Below are 25,674 nucleotides of genomic sequence, written 5' to 3' on the forward strand. Positions count from 1 at the left end.
GGACCAAATATGATTATATGAGTCATATTATTGTTTTGTTGAAATAATTGTTGTTGTTGTCCCACAAACCCTAGATAGCCTTTAGGTTAAATCTCATAAATCCAAATATCTCAGTTCTTCGAACTTTCTTGATGTTTAAGTTTCCCTTCAGCTTCTCTTGTGTGGAAGCCTGGAAGGATATTGTCAACTTGATCTAGATAACTCATTTAACAAGGCATGTGCTTTCTTGATGTTTTCAGATTGATCCTAATCTCAAAGTTACTCAACTTATTATTGATAATTCTAGAAGACAGAACCTTGCCTCCCTTTCTAGGATTTTCTCTACTCACAATGTGGAACACATCCTTAAAATTCATCTCCCTTAGGTTCCTGCTGCCTGCTGCTGACAAGCTTATTTGGACACCCAACAAAAATGAGGATTTTTAAGCTTTGTTCATTCTACTCCAACCTCCTCCCTCATATAATCCTGTCCCTGTCATCCCCTCTTGCTACAATCTGTCTAGATTTTTTCTTCTTCATGATGACCAAGAAATACTCTGCCCCCCTTTACATCTTAGATCCGAAAAATTCTTTAACACCTCTTTCTATTCTGTCACTTCTCTTGTCATTTGTAGAATATCCCCTTGGCCCCCGAGACACTTTGTAGTTTGAAGGTCAATCCATTGCTGCTTGGAAAAAAAATATCATATGACCCTTGACTCTCCTTAAGATTCAAACGGCCTCGGGCCATCATTTTCAACGCTATTGACTGGTTTGGCTTTAAGGAACTGATTAGGCTTAACTGCTTAAGTGCCGTAAAAAAAGAATATATATATATATATATATATATATATATATATATATATATATATATATATATATATATATATATATATATATATATATATATTCAGATGCTATTAAGTTAGTTGGGAATGTGAATCTGATCCCCACCCCCTTTGGGTTTCACCAAAATAGGTTTAGATGTTGCAGTTAAAGACTTGTTTTTTACCACAGTTGCGGTGGGCTTTGACCTTGAGGGCCTCAACCTCTTTAAAATATCATCTATTTGCTATCAAGTAATGTTATATACTGGATAAGCATTCTATTTTCATTTACCACATCAACTTTTGGAATGGAAATGAGATACTTGTTGGGTATATAGCATTACTCTTTACGACTCTAATGTTGGCTAAGCATTGGGAGCCTTGCTTGCGGTCAACCCAACCTTAAAACTTAAGTTGGATAACATCATATTGGAGGGTAACTCTTTGGCAGTGTTTCTTGCTATTCAATCCAATAACCTCACCATGGATTTGAGGATTTCTCCCCTTGATCTCATGAATCCTTGTCTCGTTAATAAGTTTCACAACTGGTCGACAATTGAAGTTTGCAAAAACGCTAACTTTTGCTCTCATCATTTAACACGTTGGGCCGCTTTTTCAAGATTCTTTAAAGACAACATAAATTTGTGTTTGAATATTTGTTTGAGATATTTGTAATATTTTATGAGAGGTATGAAATCTTTTTAACATTATAGTTTTAGGCTAACTGTCCATTTAAAATGTTTATCTTCAATTAATTTTTTTTGGCATTAAGCAATGACAAAATAATCAATGCAATTTATCTGCTTGGCCAAACTCGTTTAAAAAAAATACATTGATTATTACTACGGTATTTCGTACAACCTCATATAAAATAAAATACATTCTTATTCTATAAAAAGCAATTATATGAATGGGTTTTTTTTTTTTTCCTACCCAATTACTATAAAAAGAAATTATACGGTATTAAAATTCACCGTATAACTTTTTTACAACGTGTTAACACTCTTCAATTACATATTAATAAACATCAACAAATTATAAAAGAGTTATAAAATAATTATAGATTTAGCATTTTTCATATGCATTAATCCATATGATTGTTTAAAATCATAATCATCATTTTCAAATTAAATAATTAAAGATATGATAATTGGATATTCCGTGGGGATTCCCGAGGATGCAATGGTCATTTGGGATAAAGCAAGCGGAAGTTTCGGTCATTTCGACACACACGCTTGTCAGTTGTCACCGTCTCTTGAACTCATTGTTCTCCTCCAACAACAACAACAACAGCAAAAACCCACCCGACCCGTTGCATTTGGCTTATCACGCACTCACTCACCTTAAACTCGCCAAAACACACGCACACTTCTCTCCCTCGATGGCAGCCTCATTCACCACCCTTGTAAAAACCCCTCTTTTCTCTTCCTATTTTTCCTCTCTCTTTTCCCACGCTTTCTTGGGAATCAAACAGAGATTAAGTTTCTAATTTCTTTTTCTTTTTTTTTTATTCCCATTTCTTTCTCTGAATCGGTGTGCTTGGATTTGCAGTCAAATGTCGGGTCGCTTCCGGGTCCACGAAACGTTTACCAGATTGGGGCTCCGAGCCCGACGTGTAATTTGGTCAGGCTTCGGAGATTTTCGTCGCCGTCGAGCTTCGCCTCAGGTTCCTTCCGTACAAGCACTCTCATACCTTCGTCGTCGAACGCTTATTGTCAGAGGAGACCTGGCATGCTTAGCTCGGTCCGGGCCACTGCCGAGGTTAGGGTTCTCTTTCTGTGCAATTTTGGTTACTCTCTGTTTGCTTACTGCGAAAAAGAAATAAGGAAATGAACGGATTACTTATCAAAAAAAAAAGAAATAAGGAAATGTGGAGAAAATAAACAAAAAGAAAAAAAAGTAGTAAATGCACACACAGAGAGCGTATGCTTTTGGCTTTCCATAGTGTTTCTAAGATTAGTGTTATTCAGAATGAAATATTTAATTTCATCATTTTAGAGAGCTTTTCCAAATATATAGGGCGGTTAAATTTAGACTAGTGAGAATTTTTTAGGTATTAAGAGTTTTTAAATGTTGTAGAATTATGTGTAGTGACTTGGTGTTTCTTTTATTTATATTAATTTCAGGATGCATCTTTGCAATCAAAAGTTACCCAGAAAGTGTACTTTGATATAAGCATTGGGAACCCAGTAGGGAAGCTTGCTGGAAGGATTGTGATTGGGCTGTATGGTGATGATGTGCCCCAAACGGCAGAGAATTTCCGTGCCCTTTGCACAGGTTGTCTAATAAGATTTTTGGTTGTATGTTTTTCACTAATTGAGTTTTCATGCTTTCTTCTAGTTTTCTGACTTGGTTGACCTTGAGATACATTTACATTCAATCTAAATTCTAAACTGTGAATCTTGATTAGGAGAGAAGGGCTTTGGGTACAAAGGTTCCACATTCCATCGTGTAATCAAGGATTTCATGGTTCAAGGAGGGGACTTCGAAAAAGGAAACGTGGGTGTTTTCTCACACTTAAACATTCATAGTTCATTTACATTTAATATTTTGTGCAATGTAATGATAGTCGCATTATCATTATCGTTCATTTTTGTTGCTAATTAAATTGATGTAAAAATTAAATAAGATTAATGAAAAAAAATGTCAACCAATATGCAGCATTTGTAGTTTGTTTGTCACTGTGAGAACTGAGAAGCATCTGATTGTGCTTTGTATAAAATGGTAAGATGCTGAGGTTTCAGAGGAGAACAAAGAAATTCAATTGAGCAGGGTCTTAAAGATGCCCTCTTATGTACCAACAAGTAGACGTGGCTATCGGACCTCTTCCGGTATTTTTACAGATGATAGCTTGAACAGGTGTCCTATCTAACTGAAAAATTAAGCTCCCAAACTTTCCAATGAACATCTTGACCCATAAACTAGTTGTGGTAATGTCTTATATGGATATGGCTCGAGTAATTTTTCAACAAGGCGCTGTTAGGGAAGTGGTTGGTCCAAGGTTTGTCTTCCTATTTCTGAAGGTGGTTTGGGCATTAGAAACTTGAGAATTTTCAACAAGGCGCTGTTAGGGAAGTGGTTGTGGCGTTATGCTTATGAGAGAGAAGCTCTGTGGAAATCCGTGGTGGATGCGAAGTATGGCTCTACTAGGGCTGGTTGGTGTTCCTTAATTCCCCTTGGGTCTCACGGTGTGGGGTGTTGGAAGAACATTAGGAAGGGGTGGAGCTTGTTTTGTAGATATACCAGACTTATCTTGGGCAATGGGTCGAGGATTCGTTTTTGGGATGATGTTTGGTGTGGAGAGATGTCCCTCAAGGAAGCCTTTCCAGTTCTATATGATATAGCTTGTGTCAAGGATTCTTTGGTAGAAGACCATTTGGTAGTGGTAAGTGGCACCTATCAGTGGGATGTCAGATTTTTCCGTGATGTTCACGATTGGGAGGTGGACGTTATGGCTTCCTTTTTTTCCTTACTGTATTCATCCAAGGTGGCTCAAGATAGGGGGGACAGGCTTTGGTGGACCCCCTCTCGCAAAGGGCTTTTTGATGTTAGATCATTCTATAAGGCTCTTGCCTGCAAAGAAGCTTCTTTTTTCCCCTGGAAAAGTATTTGGCGGACCAAGGCCCCATTGAAAGTGGCCTTCTTCGCTTGGACGGCAGCGTTAGGGAAAATCCTCACCTTGGACAACCTCAGGAAGAAGCGTGTCATTGTGATTGATAGATGCTGCATGTGTAAAATGACCGGGGAGACTGTGGATCATCTTCTTCTTCATTGCGAGGTTGCACGCGCTCTTTGGTATGTCATCCTTAGCCGGTTCGGTCTGTATTGGGTGATGCCTTCTCGGGTGTTAGACTTATTTGCATGTTGGTGGTCGGGGGGACGGTCCCGTAGTGCGGTCGTGTGGAAGATGGCTCTTTGTTGTCTTATGTGGTGCTTGTGGACGGAACGCAACGATAGACAGTTTGAGGACAGAGAAAGAACCATAGAGGAGCTCACTTCCTTTTTTCTTCATTCCTTGTACTCCTGGACGGCTGCGTATTTAGCACCTCTAGAGATTAGTTATAACGATTTCCTTGTATTGCTTTCTTCTTCTTCTTCTTAATTGTCTCTCTTGTATACCCCCTGTATACTTGATTGCGTTTTTCGCTTTTCTAATAAAATTTTCTTCTTACTTATCAAAAAAAAAAAAAAAATTATTTTTTATTTTTTTCTTTTGAAAATTATTTTTGATTCCCTTCCACCCAACAAGTTAGCTATTGAATTTGAACCTTGGTAACTAATGTATACCGGATTATAATAATGTGAAGCTCTAGTCATTTGCCACTTTGGTAATCTCTATATTTTTGCTCTTAAGGTGGCGAAACCACCCATTGTCATGCTAAATTGGTAGGCTGATATTAATGTCAGTGCTAGGAAGAAATTGAGGAATGTAATAATGCTGGACCTCTAATTCTATTGAGACTCTTGAAACTTGATTCATTTAGAAGTGTTACCAACTCTTGAAGGAGAAGAATATTTTCCTTTCTTTTAGACTTTTGGGACTCGTTCGACTTATAAGACTCAATAATCTAATAGCAATATTCATAAAAAAATAAATGAATAAAACAATTAATAATGGCAACCACCTGTAAGAGACATCCAGTAGAGAGCCTTGTTTCTGCGGCCTTGATTTCTGACAAATTGTGTAGTATTAATTTGAGTTAGTGTGAATTTTGTTAATTTTAAACATGTGACGTGTGCACATGTGAGTGTGATATGTTATACATAAAGATTAGGTGATAAGACATACTTTAGCCCTGATAGAATGTTCAAAGGTTCCCCTTACAAAATATTTAAATCATGGCCCATGTTCAAAAAATTTGCTGCTTGTCTACTGTTGGCTTGGGAGTTATAGCCTTGATACATGAAAAGTACAAATTCTTATTGGAATCCAGTAGCGACAAGAGGTTCTTATGCTTAACTGAACACTCCGTTATTCCAACTTCTTAGGGCTTTTGCATGGATTTCTTTTTAGCTTTTAAGCTCTATCTAACACTGAAGTTGAAAATTTCCTGTGCCATCTTGTGTTCTGTTTCTGTAAGAGGAAAAAATCACTTTTATTTTGTTACTGTTGGTTGTGTTTTATTTGGGCGTTCAAGCTTGAACTTACAAGCAGTCCATTAAATAATTTTCCATAACTTGTAATTTTGTTGCAGGGAACTGGAGGCAAAAGTATATATGGCCGTACATTCAAAGATGAGAACTTTAAGTGTAAGTTAATTTCCACTTTTCATGCCACAGTATCAGCAGGTTGGGACTCTGTCAATGGACACCCACCATAGATCTTTACACGGTTGTGAAGGAGAAAAAGTATAAAAAGGAAAAAATATCAGATGAGTGCCTTGGTTATAGGGGGAAATGATTTTTCTACATCACATTACCTTACATCAATTCTATACAAGTCACATAGGGTGTGGGACCCATGTATTTGCTCCCGTATATATAGGTCTCACACTCAATGTATTTTGGTGTAGAGTTGATTTAGGGTAATGTAATGTAGAAATAACACTTCTCGGTTATAGGAGGGACTCCAGCAGTCTACAAACTGTATTTTGGCACACTGCAATATTGTTTATAAAACAAGAGTGCCTTGGTAGGGGTTGATTGACTGGTGCTCTCTGTCCTGATAATATTTTTATCGTGCCATCTCTTCTACTCATTATTTTGTTTGTATATACTATCACTGTGCCATTCCACAACTTAACGATGTTTTGCAGTGTCTCATGTTGGACCGGGAGTTGTTAGCATGGCAAATGCTGGCCCCAACACCAACGGGAGTCAATTTTTCATATGCACTACTAAGGTACCTAAATGTAGTAGAAAGTTTCTATATTGCTCTTATTAAGTGGCTGAGAAACTTCAAATGCTTTATTGTTTTATGTTCCTATTTTCTTGTGCACCAGAATCCCCTATTTTAGGGATAACATGCAGGCACTATAGTTTTCTCAGTATGTGTTTGTTCGGAAATTAATTTCTGAAAAATGTTTAGTACCAGTTGTTACTTTGTATATTCAAATGGCAATGGTCCAAAAATGCGAACCCCGAACTGGGAAATTATATGTCTATGGTTGCTTTCCCCCATCCGTCTCCTACATCTAGGATTCAAAAACTTGCTAGGTGGATAGTCCACAGGAGGCAATAAAGTAAATTGTCCTCTGCAAGCCCTGTCAGAGAAGATTAAGATATAATATGTTTGTAAATATCCTCTTTTGTTGGTTCATCTTCCTTTTCGCATTTGCTACTACCAATATAGTAACAAGCTTCACCAGCTTTTGGCTGTTGAATGTATATTGGATTGCTGATGTGAGTCTTTGGTTGGAAGCCTTATCAAACAAATTTCTAGAGCATTTTCTGTTTTTGGTGGGCCAGTGTGTTTAATGGAATGCACATATGCTAAGTGACAGTTCAAAAGATGTCATGTTATGGCTATTTGGACTTGACATGTCATATTGTGTTTATCTGTTGATTGGCAGACGTCATGGCTGGATCAAAGGCATGTTGTACTTGGGCAAGTCCTGGAAGGCATGGATGTTGTTAGGTTGATTGAATCACAAGAGACAGACCGAGGAGACCGTCCTAGAAAGAAGGTTGTCATCGCCGAATGCGGTGAGCTTCCGATGGTCTGATGTGGGTGTTTCTAGCTGTTTTATCTTTCCATTTCCGGCCTAATTTAGAGGGCTTTTCTTCGGATGAGTTCTACACCGAACTAGGAAGGATTTTTGGTTTATTTCAATCCCAGAGGGTATAGAGTTCTAGAATTGGTTGTAACCAGATTAGAGAATTCTTTGCTGAAGATTGAGGGTTCTTGAATACGGTGGAATTTTCATACATTATGTGCTCTTTTGAATCAGATGGCAATGCTGGATGTATACTTTTTGTTTTTTGCTTTTTAGTTGATCTCATAACCGCTGCTTTTAATGGGCGTGATGGGCCGAGCTAGCTAGCCTGCAGTTGGCTGGTCTATGTGGAACACCACGGGAGTGAGTATCGTCAGTTTCCAACTTAAAGCTAGTCATTGAAAAGTAGCGCACGTGTTTTTTACATGCAATGTTCCACATAAATGTCAGGCGTACTTTCTCCACTGGAGCTGCAATTTGGTTTTTGTTGCTATGCCATTAACCCACTAAATTCTTCCTCCCCGCAATTAGTTTTCGAAAGCTAGTGCTAGTCCACGCGTATAGGATATTGAAAGTTTGATACATATCATAATGGGTGCACTATGATGGTCTCGTGCTCTGAATTTCCGGCCAAGTAGAGATTTTCAATAATTTTATAATCTGAACTGCTAACCATTTCAATAATAAATAAATATGTAAGAGTTAAAATGGGGTTTATTTTTTGAGCTGTTTTTAACTGTTTGGATAGGTGGGCTTTTATACCCATTTAAATATCCTACCAACAATTTTTTAAGATTCTGAAGTCAAAAGGCTAGCTGGAAGGTCACTTTGTATGCCTGAGCTGGGAGTACCACTTTCTAGAAAGAAAGAAATGCTCTTGGTTTGTTGGTTTGTTGAGATGGGGTCCGTAGCCATTAAAGTTGTGTCATAATTAAAGTTCATCCATTCTATTATCATTATTTTCAGCAACACCCTTCTCCCGCAGCCTTATTGTCACCATCATAATCATTTTTAGAATATCTACCGTTGATATAGCGTTATTTATATTATTTAATAATAACAACGTGCGAATATCTATTTATACTATTTAATAATATCTATTTTGGAATATCATTGTTTGCAAGGTTTTTTTTTTTAATATGATAAATTGACCCCCTAAAACATAATTTTTTTATTATCTTTGTTCACGTGACATTTTTACTTTTACTTTCCTTTTTTTCTTCTTTTTTTTTTAAAAAAAAAAAAAAAAAAAACTTTAAACTAATTAGGAAACCATCTTACCACATAAGAAAGGCGGTTAAAAGTTATGTCTTGGGGTAATAAAAAATCATTTCTTATTATTTTTTCTTTTTTCTTTTTTCTTTCATACTAGAAATACTGATATTTTGATATAACTTGCAGAGAAAGTTGTGAGTTGTGAATAGGGATTGGCAATTTCCAACTTAGATGGCTATCATTTGGATTGTAGTTATGATAGGCTACTAATGGGGTTTATCTTTTCCAGAGAATACAAAAAATATTTAACGCCCAAACAAGTAGTGCTAAAATTTCTCTTTTTCCACTTTCAAATAAGTCTAGATTTCAATCATAAAAAATTATAAATGATAGAAGAAAAGTTACTTGGCAAAATTATTGGAATGTGTATTCACATCCCGCTTTGTTTTCTTTCTTTCAAAACCTTTCTTTGCATGCAAAATGCGATGTACCTGCGTGGCACCAATCAACACACGCCAGATGTAGGTGCAGGAGTCAGGCGATGAGCACGATTGTAGCAGACCTTGAAATCATTAAGAGCATTTTTAGTTGGCTCACTAAAATAGTTAAAAAGTTATTTTGGTGAGGCAGTTTGGTGAAAACACACAAAAACCACTCCCACCAACCTTACTATTATAACAAAAAAATAAATAAATTAGTGAATGAACATTACTCACGAATAATAGTGAGTAATGTTCACTCACCAAATTATTAAAAAATTATAAAAATTTGGTCATTTCTCATTCTTCTTCTTCTTCTTCTTCTTCTTCTTCTTTTTTTTTTTTTTTTTTTTTTTTTTTTTTTTCCATATACAACTCTGTTTCGATCTACAATGTTTTAGGTTAAAAGTGTATTTTTTTTTTTCTCTCTTAAACTACAATATTTCCACACTTTAGATATCTAGTACCGTACAAATTTTTTGTTCACATATTCCAACAGGTTTTGTGGAATTGAAGGGGCATGTTTGGATAGCATTTTATTTTTGATTATTTTTTTTTAAAAAAAAAAAACACGTGTGTAGGTTTTTTAAATTTAAATTATACTCAAGATTTATCAAACTTTTTTCAATTTTGTCTCGGGTTCTCTAAACCATCCAATTTTTATTTTATTTTTATTTTTTTTCAGTATTCGTAATTTTAAACATAGTAAAGAATAATATAACATAATACAAAATTTTAAAAATATGACCATTAGAATAAGACAAATATTAAAAAATGGAAAATGCTAGATTTACAACACCAATACAACAACTGCACAACAACCCCTCACATGAGGGTGGATCCCACACACTAGGGCTCGCCCTCATGTGAGGGGTTGTTGTGTAGTTGTTGTATTGGTGTTGTGCAAGAATCAAATCCCTTAAAAAATATGACCATTAGAGAAAGATAAACATTCAAAAAGATTAGATAAGTAAAGAATAAAGAAATTTGAAAAAATATTATTAAACAGAATAGTGATAGTGAATAGTTAAAATGGTAAGACTACTAAAAGTAAATTAAAGAAAGTAACTCACTTTAAAATAATAATAATAATAATTTTAGTGATAAATTTAGGGAAAATTATATTTTAGCCCCCCAAATTACCACCCGTTTTGCAACTAACCCCACAAACTGTCAACACTCCGACTTCAACCTCCCAAACTACCAAAACATTTGAAAAATGCCTCATTTGGTAAAATATCTCCATATTACACTTGCCACGTGTCATTTTTTTAATTTAAAAAAAATAAAAAAGTAAACTAAAAAAAACTTAAATTTTTATTTTTTTCAATTAAAAACTATAAAAATTAAAAACTAAAAACTAAAATTTTATTATTTTTTTTAAAAAAAAATAGAAAGGAAGATATATATATTTTTTTTAAAAAAAAAGTAAACTAAAAACTAAAATTTTTAATTTTTTTTAAAAAATAAAATAAAACTTAAGTTTTTTTTTTAGTTTTTATTTTTTTAAAAAAATATTATTTTTTAATTGAAAAATAACTATGGAGATATTTCGCAAAATGTGACATTTTTTTAAAAATTTTAATAGTTTGGTAAGTCTGAATCAAAGTGCTAGTAGTTTATGGAGCTAATTACAAAACGGGTAATAATTTAGAGATTAAACTATAATTTTTCCTAAAATTTAGTGAGGCTTTAATTTAGGATGATAGGACTGGTCAAGATCAAATTAACGTTCATTCTGAAATTCTTCCGGAAGTTTTGCTTCACTCCAAGTATTACCCGAAGTTTGGATGTATTCATCCGAAAATTTTGCTTGTGAATAATACTCTTGTAATTATTTCAACTCCGCATGTGCTTCGAGGAGGATTCGATATGATACCGACCACGTGACTTGTGGTGGACAATAAAAAGTAGAGAGAGAAAGAACAGGGTGGGCCCAGCCAAGTCAGTGGCCAGGACATAAGACAGGGACGAGGGCCCCACGTGTACTGGCGGCTTTTGTGTAGCAGTGATTTGGACACGTGTAAGGGAAGGCAGCAAACAACTAGGGATGACAATTCTAGTCATCATCATCTTATCAAATTAAACGGTGCCTAATTCTAGTCATCATCATCTTAGCGTCTTCATTCTTTGTTTCTTCTTTATTTAATTTAATTTAATTTAATTTTTTTTTTTTTTAAAAAAAAAGTGTAAAGCTTGAATTGTCATGGTGTTCATGTCATTTTGGCTGCCTACGAAAAGAATTTTGTCCTGTTTCGTCTACAAATTATTTTAATTCTAATAATTGAGTTCCTTACCTCAATCATTCTTAACTTAATTCTAAATCTTATCCATAGGGTTGGCAGAAGAGAATTTGGGCTTTTAAATTTGGAGTTGTCGTTTACTTTTGGTGTAACAGTTTTAAAACGTGTTATTTTAAAAAGAAAAAAATCGATTTCAAAATGTAGTTAATAAAAGGAGATATGATATGTTTACAATATTTTTACAATTATTGTACAACTCTAACAATTTTTTTTTTTTTTTAAAAAAAAAAAAATCAACTATTGAATATGTAAGACTCACATGTATGAAAACATATCTAATTGTTAATTTGAAAAAAAGTTGTACAAATGTTGTAAACTTATCGTATCTCAAATAAAAATGTAATTTTAAAAAACGTAGCGTTTGGTAAAACAATAGTTCAGTATTTAAAATCGTTCGTTTCTTAAAACGCACAAATTGCTTGCGGTTTTGAAAACATAGATATTTTTAAACCGCTATTTTTTTTTTTTAGAAATGTTTGGTGTTATTATTTTTCACATCTATTGTACATCACTTTTACAAATCCACTATTGAATTTGTAAAACTCCCATGTGGTCCTATAAATTTAATAGTGGATTTGTACGCCTCTCATACGAAGATGGATAAAAGATGTGCATGAAAATTAAATCAACCATTTTTTTTTTTTTTTCCAAACATGCTCTCAAATGGGACATAATACGAGATTTAATTTAAAAAAATGTGTTTTTAACCTGCGAAATTGTGGGCAAACACACTGGTAGCAAATTAAAAGGTAATTTGTTTTTCCCAATTGAAAAATCCAACATGCATAGCATATTTTCACCTTGATATGTTGTTCTTGTTAATGATTGTAAGCACCTTCCTCTCGGGGATTGGCAGGTTGAAATATACTGTCTATTGGGAAGGTAGTCGATGCACTGATCTCTCTCCAATGCGGTGATCCACCTATTATACTATGTGCGTCTCAATTCTTTTGTATCATAATGGTCAGTGGGTGTCATGCAAATGGCCACTCTCCCTTGTACTTGAAGCTATAATTAAAACTATAAAGCAGCACATGTGATAGAAGAAACACATACAATTGAAACTAATCTAAAGTCTCAAAAGCATATCTTAGGCAGTAGAACTCTAAAAAGGAAAGCTGATAATCAAAATGGTGAAAGCAGGAGGTTTCACTCTTTCAGTATTTTATAATTTTGTTGCTGATTTAGCAAGTGGGATCAAACAACTTGTATTGGTAAAATATTACAATAATAATAAACAAGCACTTACAAATGGAAGGGATTTGGATCCGTGCAATGAGGATGCTTGTTGTTCAGCTTCATGTGAGAAATTGTTTGGATTCACTTGTTTGGGTAGGTGACCGGGGGAACTTGGACCCACCCACCGGTTTGGGCTGCCTGAATGCTTGTCTGAGTAGGTGAAACCTGAACAGTCTCTCACATGAGCTTGCAAATTGCATATGCAATGGACAACTTCATTACACGGGATTCAAATCCTAATAAAAAATTTGAAAACGAAAGTAGCAAAAGTGATAACCGGTTCACACAGCACTCATGCCACATGGAGTGCAGAAGGCTCAGTAGTGACCTTACCTACCATAGCACTAGTTGCCACTTAAAAAAATGTCCAGAATCAAAGCAACTTAGGAAGAACTTTTGCACATCATGACAAGTCATCAATCTGATCAGACTGTATTACTATCTTACAACCTAACTAAGCCACAGTTTCACAAAAGTACTTCTTTAATGAAAATTGGAACTAGTCAATCTCGGCGCCTCCCTTATATCAGGGGATCGGGGTCCCCTTAATTAATTCAATATTTTTTTTTATGAATATCGTGGCCGTTTTTCACAAACAACAGAGCAATTTAAGCCGCCGTCTTTCTCATTTTTTCATGTCATTTTCTGCTTAGAACTTATCTGGCCCTTACAGAAGCCACAACAAAGAAAAATAAAAATATTTAGAAGTGAAAAAGCAGTTACAGAACACTTCAACACCAAAGCATGCAAACAAGGAATATACATTGACCAAAAAATGCAGCTAAGAAATTGTACATACAGGAAACTTTACAAGTTGAAAGGTTGCAAGGTTGAGGCCTGACCAAGATCAACAAGGTAATCTCCTGAAACCTTTGGAGTGTGGTTCTAAAGGACAACCTACAACTACACTGACATTACTTAGTACTTACAGGCATTGGAGAGAGCACTTTTTTTTTTTTTTTGTTTTTACCTAATTAACTGCTCAAGAACATGACTTTATCAAACCCAAGGTGTATAGGAACTTCTCTGATCTGGAACGGAAGAGATCACCCAGAGAGAACCTCCCACTCCCACTCCCACTGTCCTGGGGTGGAGATTTCGAATAGGCATCATCCTTCACATGAAGTATTGTCAAGCCAATCTCTTTCCGAACTGCCTCAATTGTTTCACTCTTCACTGGATTTCCTGATGCATCAGTCACATAAAAACTATTTACTGCTTGGGAACCCCTGGTCGTGACCTCTGCTCGAGTAACTGATAGACCATTTTCTCTGAATATACGAGTCACGTCAGAAAGAAGACCGATTCTGTCTTCGCCGCAAAGTTCTAGTTGTATACCCTGTATGATATGAATATGCATTAACATCAAAATAAAAGGAAAAGTATTAAAAACTTGCATCGAATTAAATTACCCCGCGTTTGTACCTCAGAAGTTCGCCTCTTGATAGCAGCCTCCAAGCAATGAATTAGCCTTTGCCTCTCTGCTTCGGAACTAATAGGGCATCCATCCGAATGCCTGATATAATATTCCTATGAAAGGAATGAAAAACTCAAATGAGGCTCTTTACATCAGCTGCGAAGTGCACTTCAAGAGACAAATGAATTTTGACAGCAGTGTAGAAACAAATAAATAAATTATTCATCATTGAATACAATTGAGAAAAGCGTTTCACTTAGAAAGCCAATGTTTTCAACTCAAGTTGTTGTAAAGCATAATCAACAAGAAAAGCAAACAAAGCAATTCAAAGAAATTAAAGAGAACCTGATAAGCCTCTGGTCCTTCAGCAATGACAGTTGCATGGTATACCACATATTGCATATCCGTCAATGTGCACACAGTATCAAATAATAGCTTAGGACGGTCAGGGCACCTCAAGTTCACAACAGTATATCCCTTATCTGCACAATTCTCTACAGTTACAGAAACTTTGCTCTTCTCATTCGTTGACACACAATCTGTATCATCCATATCAAAATCGCGATCCGCATACATCATTTGATGCAGCCTCCGTTCCTTATGAGTGGAACCCACAGAAACAGCAGTGTTGGCACTTCGTTTATCTCTATCTCCTTTTAACACATATAGAAGAAGTTGTTTGATCTTAGCAAGACGATCAGGATTTTCAATTGGCAATCCAGTTGCCTCGTCAGTTATGTAAACAACTGATGCCATTCTTGAATTGTGGGTCCAGACTTCTGCAGCTACCACATTACATTTGAGGTCATGAGCAAGAACAGCAAAAACCTCTGAAAGCAGGCCCGGCCTGTCTCTTCCAGTCAATTCAATTGTTGTGTGTTCCATGGCAGCTTGGACCCCCACGGACCTTCTCAAGGACCGGAAGCTACGTCCCCTAGGTCCAAGCGACTGTGACATGTAAAAACAATAAAATTAACTATCAACATGACTTGGGGTTTGCATGGCTCCACACAGAATGTTGCTAAAAGATTATAGTACAGATCAAAACAGGAACCACTGCTCCTTCTTTGATGGTCCTTCCATTATCTACTTCTGGATGAAATTAATTGGAGACGTTGATTAAAGTAAAAGGCCTTGTGACTAGCCATTGGAGGCTTCTATACACAACTCTGCCTTTTTTGGGGATTATGAAGTCTCTTTAAATTGATCTTTTAACATTGCATAAACTTCTATTATCCGAAACAGGGATAGAAATATCAAGGCTAATGATGAAATTAATTCGAAAATTTTACAGGACTCCACCAAACCATACCATAAAAGCATTCAATACAGTAACTAGAAACACTGTAGAAATCACCTACCAAGTTCTTCCTAGAAGTATATCAATATAAACCCCATTTAGAATTCCGACTTATGACATTAATATCTACAGTTCTAAGGCAATTATTTCTTATGCACTTGATAATTGAAATAAATAAAATGTAAAACAGAATCTGGTTTTGCAGATCTACCTGTTGAATCCGCTCAGCGATATTGTCTTCAAACAGCTTGTTCCCGTTTTGATCAGTGACATGAAATACTGCAAAGAACAAACGGAAACAACAAAAGGTAATCACAAACCATAGTTTCAAGGTCTTACACACACACACACACACGTGTATATATATATATTGATTTGCGAATCAGAAACTAACCATCCATGAACCATTCCCCATCTGAAGAAATGTAAGCTCGACGAATTATAAGATTCAAGTCTATCAGAACTTGAACCAACTCCAACAAACTCCCACGCCTATTTGCACTATCAACCTGACAATTTCACAATATTCATTGTATCAGTGACGCTTTTGAATCGCATACAATATAATCCCAAAGAATTCAGGGAATTCAACCAAATACCTTAATCAAAGTGACTTTCCTGCTCGAGGCATTATCAATTGTAACCCTGCAAATCTCATATCAACAATGAACAAAATCACAATCCCATGTTTCCAAAACCATCAAGCTCGAACCTTTCAGCTCAAGAAAATGGAAATTAAAGAAAGACAAAAAAAAACAACAACCCACCTCAATTCAAGAAAAACCAAGACAAAATTGCCACAAAATGGAGCCCCAACAAACAAAAAGCAATGACAAAAGTAATAGAGAGTGAAATTTCGTACCTTGGAGGGTTCATTCGAATCACAAGCTTCTCATATTCGTCATCCATAGCGAGAGGAGAAGACCAACAATCCATTTGGAAAACAAAACTCGGTAAAACAAAGCAGAGTTCTTGAAAGAGAGGCAGTCTGAGAGAGGGATGAGAGTATCTTTCTCCTCCGGAATCTCTGCTCTATCTTTAATTTATTGTATATGATCTCTCTCTCTCTCTCTCTCTGAGTTTTCTGGCACTTTCTTTTTGCCTTTGGATTCTTATTTCTGAATCGGGTTTGTGGTTGTGTAGTTGGTTGGGTGGTGGTGGCTCTTTAGCTGGACGAAGAGTTTTTGGAGGGACATATAACAAATTAACAATTACCCAACAAAATAATAATAAAATAAAATAGAAAAGAGAAAAGAAAGGCGCATGGGACTATCAACTGGGCCCCACCCCAGGTCACCCCGTTAACATCTGCTCTTCTCTAGGGTTTGTGTTAATTTCAGAGGGTGGCTCAGTGTTCCTTCCTTTTTGGTTGGGACCTTGGGAGTAATATATCTCTCTTCAGCTTCATTCATTCTGCACTGCCCATGCCATGTGGGTGTTATTTGGTAATATAGGTACCCTATTTTTATGGGGCTTTAATTAAAGGGCACCACTAACCAACTTTCATTCTGTATCCAATTGTACCATCTAAATGGAATCTAGAAAAATTTTCCTTTGCTTTCTTGGGACCCCCTTTTGATTTAGGAAACATTCATGTATCACATTTATCATTTGCAAATCTAGCAGGATTCTTGTTGGGATTTAAGCAACTGCTGCCCTGCCTCCAAACTCCAGATCTGATTTGTTCTCTCTCTCTCTGTCTCTATGTTTATTATCACCATTTTCTTTCTTCCCTCTGGCTGTACTGATTGATTGATTAATCATATCACTCTCTTTTATTTTATTGTAGCCTTTTTTTTTGGTAATCCGTACTGTAATAGATTCACACAAAGGCAAGGAGAAAAAAGATAAAAAGGAATCTGCTTGAGGTGGATCTTAAAATATGGATGTATTTAGGAATTCACCCTACTTTTCACCTAGCTTTTTGTTTATTATTGTTACCATCTACCTGGAGACGTGTGGACAGTGTGGTGATCCAGATCAACTCCTCGTTGGTGCAAGGAATACTTATAATACAGTTATACTATTTATACAGGAAGTGGTGGGAATCCGCTCAATATTATTATAAAAATTGCTGTGGGAGATGAAGCCCAAAAACTTCTGGGTCCAGCAGTGGATATAACCAATAATTGTTTGCCATGCCATTCTCCCATTGTCTGCACCGTCTGATCAACTAGTACAGAAACGTTTCAAATGCCCAAGCCTGGGACCCAGCCCCCAGTGTGCTTGCGAAAGAAGAAGCAGCTGTTCAAAAACAGGCTTATTTGGGTGATATTCTTAACCACCCACAAATCCCTCTAGTGTCCAGTAGACGAGGGCAAGGATATTTCAGGTATTGGTCAAACAAGCACCTGCACATCAATGAACCCAAAAAAAAAAAAAAAAAAAAAAAATTGTGGAGAATGAAGAACACCATAATGAGGACGGCACAATGGTACATACACAATTAATGCCACTTGCCATGACTGCTTGTCCAGCACATGATAGGCACATGGAAGAGAGAGAGAGAGAGAGAGAGAGAGGGGTAGACTCTGTTTTTTTCTTTTAGATTGAAGGTGTTGTTTTGAGGTGACATAAACATGAAAATTAATGTTTTTTTTTGTTTCTATTCTTTGTTAATTTTGTGTTTGTTTTGAAAAGAGAAAATAAAAGACAGAACACAAATTTTAACAAAGGGAACCGAAGCTATTAGGTTTACTTGTCGAGGCATTATGGGAAGATTGATGAAGCAGGACTAATGCAAAAGAGAATGAGCGGTTGCTATTGACTCTGCTTAGCATTAGCCTTTTCTCGATCACACATCCAAAAACAAACTTTTGGGGTTAGCACTTTGCATCTTTTATTAAAGTAAAAAATGTCTTGAGGCTTTTGTCTTTTATACGCTATTTAATTACACCTTTACAAGTACCTACTTATTATTCAATTTTATTTTTTAAAATTGTATTTTTGGATATGAAAGAGTAAGCAGAGAGAACAGAGAAGAGAAGGATAGGGGACAAGATAATATCCGTACCTGGAAGCAAAGATTGTTAGAACTTAGAACCACCTGCCAAGGCTACATTGACATGTGATTGGGCTTCTTTTCCCACTCATGATGTAAAAGAATGGAATTGCATTTTTGTATGCCAACAAACATAGTGGCTGTTATTGGAGCACCTCCTTGGTTTGGTTTGGTTTTTGTTTTTGTTGGAACTAAATTGTTACAATAACAAGACACAATAAATATATTTTTCATAACAAAGACATAAAGAACACATGTTCTAATCTCAATGAATCCAACATGATTCAAATCCGAGCAAATCCCAGATGGGTATTTTTTATGCCTTTTGTCTTGGCAAGAATAGTCGTCTAATTACTCAAACCTGGTTGCACAAAGCCATAAGTAAAAGGGTGAAACTAGAATTTTAGATGTGGTAGGGTGATTTTTTTTAAAAAAATTAAAAATAAAAAAGAATCGTGAAAGACATTTTGAGGCTCGAGAAGACTCTTAGTAATTCCGCCCTGACCATAAAAATATATATCATTTATCATGTTCACTTGGATGATGCACTGTTGTTAGTTTTTTATTTCTTTTTTTAATGTTTCTGACATATATTAGAACGATCTATAACTATGGTTTAATTTGTTTGATTAAGTCAACTTTTACCAAAAATAAAAATAGTATTAGCGGGGGTTGAGGGACATCGGTTATCACTTTACCAAGTCGCATAGTGGCTCAGTTTGTTAAAAAAAAAAAAATAAAAAAAAAAAAAAAAAAAAAAAAAAAAAATTACCTTTTGTTATAAATAAAAACAAAATACTTTTATAAACACAAAAATAATTTGTACTTTTATTTCGCATCAAAACTTTTTATTTAAACTAAACACAAAAAGCTCTTCCTAAAATGCATTGAAGTCAATATTTCTTGGTCAAGATGAAGTAGGACTATATGCTAGGCTTCTAGCCATACAAGTTTCTGAAAATGATTTTTTCGTCTTGCTATGTTGGACATTAGTAGCTTCTTCACCTGATTCCTCTTTCCTAGTACAAGATAGCACCCACAATGTGAAAATTACATCAGCAATAATAATAATAATAATAATAATAATAATAATAATAATAATAATCTTTTGCGCATGAATTCCTACTTTTCTTTGTTGGGTGCCACATGAAAATGACCAAAGATACGAACAATGCTACAAGGAGGCAAAGCGAGTCCAAAGGCTAAACGGGTTGGAATTTACTACAATTTTTTCTTTAGACCTGATGAAGAGCTTTTTACAGTTGTTTGTCTGATGAAAGATCCTAAAAGAAAACCCCACCTAATTTGATGATTAAATTCTTGACTTCGTCCCTACAAGAAGGAGTTCACTTATTAAATTCTCGTATACACTTTTCATTAAAGGTCACCCGGTTCCTCTTCTCCATAAAACACACTAGTAGCAATCCACGTACTAGAAGGGTGATGGCCGGCCCGGAATTAGGATTCTCTCAAATTATCTGTCCAAATTTAAAAGAATTCAGACAGGTGATTGTAAGAGACCACTTATGTAACATACTTAACTAAATAAAAATTAAACTGCTTAACCACTTATCCGGTCAAGTAGTTTTCATAAGTGATCTTTCACAATTACTTGTTTAAATTCTCTTAAATTTAAACAAATAATTATAGATAATTCTAATACCCCCAACAGAAAACAAATTTTATATCTTTATCATGGCATCAATGGGTGGTCATACACACATATACTTTACCATAGCATCGCTGGCCCAGTGGCAGTGGCCAACTGGCCATCCATATAATAACAAGCACGTTTCTTAGAATTTGTTTCTGTAATAAATTGAATGGTCATGATTTCAGTCCGTACAACTTGGCCATGGTTGGAATCCACAGAGTCTGATACAAAGCAATCATACTTGGAAACCGAGCCTCAGCAGTCAGCACCCTTAATGGACTGGGTCCGATTTCTTTTCTGGTGGTCCTATATTTCCCTCGATTGGACCACCTCCAATTTGGCCCACTTGCACTGCTCATCGCTAGTCTTCAACCCTAACCTCCCATTCACGAGTTGAAGATAACATCGTACATCTGCCACAGGATGAACCGTCACCTCTCGTGCGCCCCCTCCCATCTTCCCCCGATTGAGAGGCTAATTATAGACAATAACTTTTTCCAAACATAGTTAATTAAGAAGCGACGGGTGCATAAGATTTTATTCAAAACGAGCCCTAACGATTCATTGAGAGTATATTTTTTATAAATTCATATCACATACAATGAGGTGTTTTTAAAAATACACTATTTTAAAGGTTAAATTACAATTTTACTCCATCAAACGTGATAAATAGAAGAAACAAAACAAAACAAAACAAAATTGCATGCCGGGACTTAAAGTTGAATATACCTAAAGAAAGGAATAATGCTAGAAAATGTCTTACATCTTTTCCTTTGGTAGCCAGACAGATGTGACATTTTTTTATCCTACAATTATATTACAATGTTGACATGACAGGACAATCCAATTAATTCTTGAATTAGTCATTATTAAACAAAGAAAAAATTCAGCAATTAGTTGAAATTGTCACGTCAGCATTACGAGATATAAATATGATATAAAACGTTGTCTACCCTTTCTTGGGTTGGGCTTGGTTTAGGATGGTTTTGCTATGTGGTTGTGGGCCTTGTGCCAATGGATATCAGACTGAGCTAGAGCTTTTTGCTAAAAGTTACGGGTTAGGTGCGCTCGTGTTGGGCCAACATTTCTACTCAAGCAATATTTCCACCGTGTATCCTCGCCGGTTGATCATAATTTCTGTGTCTCTCCCTCTCGCTTTCTATAACTTTTACTCTTTCTATCTATCACAGGGAGTAGAACCATGACGGAAATGGGATCTGTAAGGAAAGTGTTTCTTGGGTTTATGGGCTACCAAGCCCGCATAACTGAAATACCAAGCCAATCTAGCCCAAACGCTGACCCACTAACTCGGGTTACCAAGCCCATCTTTTTCCACATCACTACCAACTCACGCACCCCCATACCAAAAGCTTATGGTGCGTATTGCGTATCAATATTGACAAGAAATTTGATTCCTGCACTACACTAATACAACAGGTGCACAACAATCCTTCACATGAGAGTAGGTCCTAGTGTGTGGAGCCCACCCTCATGTGAGAGGTTGTTGTGCACTTGTTGTGTTGATGTTGTAAATCTAATATTTTTCTATTGACAAACGTGAGACAAAACCACACTACAAAAGAGGATTATTCCGGAATCAACGGGAAGCAGTTAAGGCTAAGATTATTATAAAAAGGTGACCTAGAACCAGGAAAAATTGACATTTTGGTCTCTCCCAAAACTCTACACTATTTGAATGCATTTCTGATTTAAGCATCTGAGTTGCTTTCATCAACGTCTTCTTTCTTTCAGTGCGTATAAGAACATATTTTATAATATCAGGCTCCATTGCTTGCTTTTTTCTTTCTTTTTTTTTTTTTTTTTTTTTTTTTTTTTTTTTTTTTTTTTTTTTTTTTATCTCTTTTGCAGGTGTTTAGTAATTTGGGACTCATCAAAGGTTGACAACAATTGTTTCCCACAAAGTTGTACTGATATTTATGCGTTCATTCATATAGGAAGCAGATCTTTTAGGGACAAAACACGAAGGTTTGATTCCTGAAGGACATTTTCTTTAGTTAAACAAGTAAAGAAAGAAAGAAATGTCTTGTTCAACTTGGAAGCAACAAAAGTTATCCAAGAAAATATGCATTTGAAGAACCAGAAAATAAAGATATCAAATAGCAAACGTACAAAATAGATGGGGAATTGCTGCCTCGTTCAAATTGGAAAAACATCAAGACCGCACTCTCCTAGAGCTTAGGCGTATATGGTTATACTCCACAAAGTTTATTTTCAAAAACGGATCAACTTTCAATTGATATATGTAAGAGAAAACGAGAAAGTTCCTAGCAGAACAACATTGATAAACATTATTACACCTCAAAATCAAATCAAACCTGCAAACATTGATCTGTCCGTAGTTGATCCTGCATGTGATAAACCAGAAGGAATGATTACTTCAGTTAGCTACTCTGACATAAGAACATTTAAAGAGCTACATAGAGAAAGCAAAACCTGATTTTGCAGACAAGGATGAAACTTTGTATTATAAAGAAGTGAAATCCTGCGAATCAAAAGCAAAACCCAACACACTAAAATACTGAATTGAATTCCCAACTCTCTCAATTATACATTTCAAACACTCATCTACGACTACCATAATAGTCTACTCTGCTTCTTAGTCTTAGCTATCTATGCTACTTGCAATGACCAATTTCTCTCTTAAAGCTCTAATTCTTCTACTGCCTTGACCCTTCAGAATCATCCTTATCAGAAGGTTCCTGGTGTTGATTCAAGGAAACTTCATCACCTCGGCTCTGCCCCATCTGTCGGTAAATCTGGCTCAAAGCTTGAGAATTCAGCATCCCAATATGACCATCCTGCGAAAGCCCAAGCTCCAAACCAGGGACTTGCCGGTTATTTCCACTCATAAATGTGGAAAAGCTCAATGGACCCAGATTCATATTAGGAAATTCAAACCCATGGAACCCAAATTTAGGAAAGAAATTGGAGTTATCGCTGCCGAAATTCAACGATGACTGGCTTGAATTGTGAAGAAACCCTGACCCAATTCCACTGATAGAGGGCCACATCCCACTTGACACGTTAGGTTTACCCAAATTACCGTTCATCATTGTCCAATTGGCCCTACCTCCGGACCCAACACCCGGTCCTAGCCCTTCCATCTTTGTATGCAAGCCTGTTGAAACAGAGATCCCCTGTTCAGAAACAGAGGCCCCTGATGCTGCCAGAGCCGAAGCTGGAATAGTCCCACTACCAGTTGCAGCAATAATTGATGGTTCTGCTTGCTGTAAGAGCCACTGAATTGTTTCCCCATCGGACTTGTGACCCAATTCTCTGGTCAATTGGAAGACCCTGGCTGCGCAAAGAGCTGGCATCCTTATTCTTCTGCCTCTACCATCTACTTTTTTGTGCCTGTCTTTGGTGGAGCTTCTCTTGGGAGCTAACTGCTTCTTGCTATCATCTTTGTTTGCAATCATAATTTGGAAGTCCGTGACTTCTGCAGGCTTGCTCTCTGCCATGTCTGCTTTTTGGGGGAGAGGAGTCATGAAGGAAACACCTCTTTTCGATGGCGATTTCCAGTCCTTGGGTTCCAAGAGAACAGGGCCGAGATGGGGCCTCTATGATTGAAGAAGGTGACCTCAAAAGGCTTTGATGACCTTTCAATGTCATTTCTCGATCGATGGAATTTAGTTTCGTGTTCAAAAATTCAAACCATAATTAAAAATTTAATTTAAAGATAATACTACTTTTCTAACTCTCTCTCTCTCTTCCTCTGCCTGCCTGCCTTAATTGTTAAGATAAAATAAATGATTAGACCACATAGTGGGTATCATTTACTTAATCCTTTGTTTGAATTTGAGATTGGCATGATGATGGGTGCCCTCTAATTCAAAAGTATATCTATTACATTCTATAAACGCTATGATGCTAGTTAGCCGTGTTAAAAGAACATTGAAGATAACATTAATAAATTTATTTATTTATTTTTTTTTTGATAAGTGATAACATTAATAAATTTATGCAAATTCTTTTTTGGTCAGACGTCATTTTTTTTTTTCTTTTTTTGTTATTGATCTATATTGTGGGAAATTTATTCCCTTGTCACGTCATAAATATATGAAACTCGTGAGAAATAGTCAACCAATTATTAATATTTTTTTTAATAAATATTAATTTAAGAGTTGATCGGAACCACGATAATATTGTGAAATTAAAATTTAATTTCTAGCCTAATTCTTTTAAAAAGAAAAAGAAAAAGTAATACATGAAAAAATATCTTAAAAACTCGATGAGTGGTTTTCTAAGAGGTAATTTACGGTAGCTTTCATATGTTAATGTCAAATATAACCACAAAAAGAGTAAAAGAAAAAAAGAAAAGAAAAGAGAAAGTACTGAAACAGTCCTAGTCAATAGTCAACTTCACCGACTCCTAATCTTAACAGCAGTAAACGACATCTGCTTCAATTTGAAGCCGTCTCTGTTTTATTTCCCAGTGCAGTTATAATGTCAGAGAAAATTAATGCAATCACGCAGCCGTCGTGCCTCAATTTACTTTCGTGATTTGCTGATAGACTTATATGTCCAGTCGGCATGAACGAAGCATTGCATTGGGATTTCAACTGCGTACCAGAATATGATGTGATGGTCCATAAGTTCTTGAATATCTCAACAAGTTCTTCCCAATCCCAAATGGCATTTCTTATACAGGAAAAAAAAATATTGTTGAGGCTTAGCTTATCTGTTCTGACATTTTTTTATCATATCGTTTATTAAGGTTTAAAATGCATAAATTCTCTTCGTACATATTATATATAGTTATCAAATCATTCATTTTGTTAGATTTTTTAACGATAAGCATGATCAAATTTTTACATGCGTATTATTATATCATTTTAAAAAAAAATGCCATATAAGAGATAAATGAGAGAGATAAAAGTATTTGGAGTGTTTGGAGGGAGGGAGGAAGGAAGGTGGTTTTAGCAGCCTTTGAATGACTGACTCATATCATAAGGTTATTGGACCCCGAATGCTTAGTTGGGTTAGTCAAACCATTCCCGATCTTCGAAAGTAGTGGATGGACCACTCCTAAGTCTCAAAATCACCTCTCTCCTATTTTATTTTATTTTATTATTTTTTATGATATAGGTTTTTTAAAATGATGTGCTGATGCTAACTCAAATATATGTATACATGTCAAAATTTAATTAAATATAATGTGACTATTGGCCTACGTATCATTAAGCTCATCATTAAAAAAATCTAACATAAATATATTGTAACCTCCACAATATTTATACTTGAATAATGTTTATTGGTGGCTATTAGGTCTTTGTTCTTGGTCAGGCAGTAACACGAGTGTACGTCTTTCTCTTACAATTCAACATTATGGGCCATGGAGGAGATCAGAACCGCTATTTTCTTTCAAAAAAAAGAAGAGGAATAAAGGAAGCCAATCATGAAAATGGGCCAGATCGATCAGTCCCCATCTTCTTGATAAGCAAATATGATTGGGAATTTAACCCCAACTTATTGAGAGAGAGAGAGAGTCGGTGTTTCTTGATGGCAAAGCTAGGTAGGGATATTTGAATATGATATCTATTCTCTACACAATTGAAAGCATGGCCACTGAAAATGCTTTAA

At 35.8% G+C, this 25,674-nt stretch overlaps 3 protein-coding genes across 3 annotated transcripts; 1 reads left to right on the plus strand and 2 right to left on the minus strand.

Annotated features, from left to right (window-relative positions):
- The first annotated feature begins 2,051 nt into the window (after positions 1–2,051).
- On the plus strand, positions 2,052–7,737 carry LOC133864246 (photosynthetic NDH subunit of lumenal location 5, chloroplastic). The gene is made up of 7 exons (XM_062300533.1): positions 2,052–2,211; positions 2,358–2,567; positions 2,933–3,083; positions 3,217–3,305; positions 6,002–6,056; positions 6,563–6,648; positions 7,319–7,737. Exons 1-7 carry the CDS (start codon positions 2,188–2,190, stop codon positions 7,469–7,471), a joined length of 768 nt encoding a protein of 255 aa, XP_062156517.1. The 5' UTR covers positions 2,052–2,187; the 3' UTR covers positions 7,472–7,737.
- Positions 7,738–13,443: 5,706 nt separating this feature from the next.
- LOC133864255 (ACT domain-containing protein ACR4-like) lies at positions 13,444–16,585 on the minus strand. The gene is made up of 7 exons (XM_062300544.1): positions 16,278–16,585; positions 16,015–16,060; positions 15,810–15,924; positions 15,627–15,694; positions 14,461–15,063; positions 14,124–14,228; positions 13,444–14,037 (listed from the first exon to the last, which is right to left on the minus strand). Exons 1-7 carry the CDS (start codon positions 16,349–16,351, stop codon positions 13,681–13,683), a joined length of 1,368 nt encoding a protein of 455 aa, XP_062156528.1. The 5' UTR covers positions 16,352–16,585; the 3' UTR covers positions 13,444–13,680.
- A 5,943-nt stretch (positions 16,586–22,528) lies between these two features.
- Positions 22,529–23,702, minus strand: LOC133864267 (transcription factor TCP20-like). The gene has a single exon (XM_062300551.1). It carries the CDS (start codon positions 23,577–23,579, stop codon positions 22,749–22,751), a length of 831 nt encoding a protein of 276 aa, XP_062156535.1. The 5' UTR covers positions 23,580–23,702; the 3' UTR covers positions 22,529–22,748.
- Positions 23,703–25,674: the final 1,972 nt, after the last annotated feature.

Source organism: Alnus glutinosa, chromosome 1, assembly GCF_958979055.1.
Source record: "Alnus glutinosa chromosome 1, dhAlnGlut1.1, whole genome shotgun sequence".
NCBI classification, from domain to species: Eukaryota; Viridiplantae; Streptophyta; class Magnoliopsida; order Fagales; family Betulaceae; genus Alnus; species Alnus glutinosa.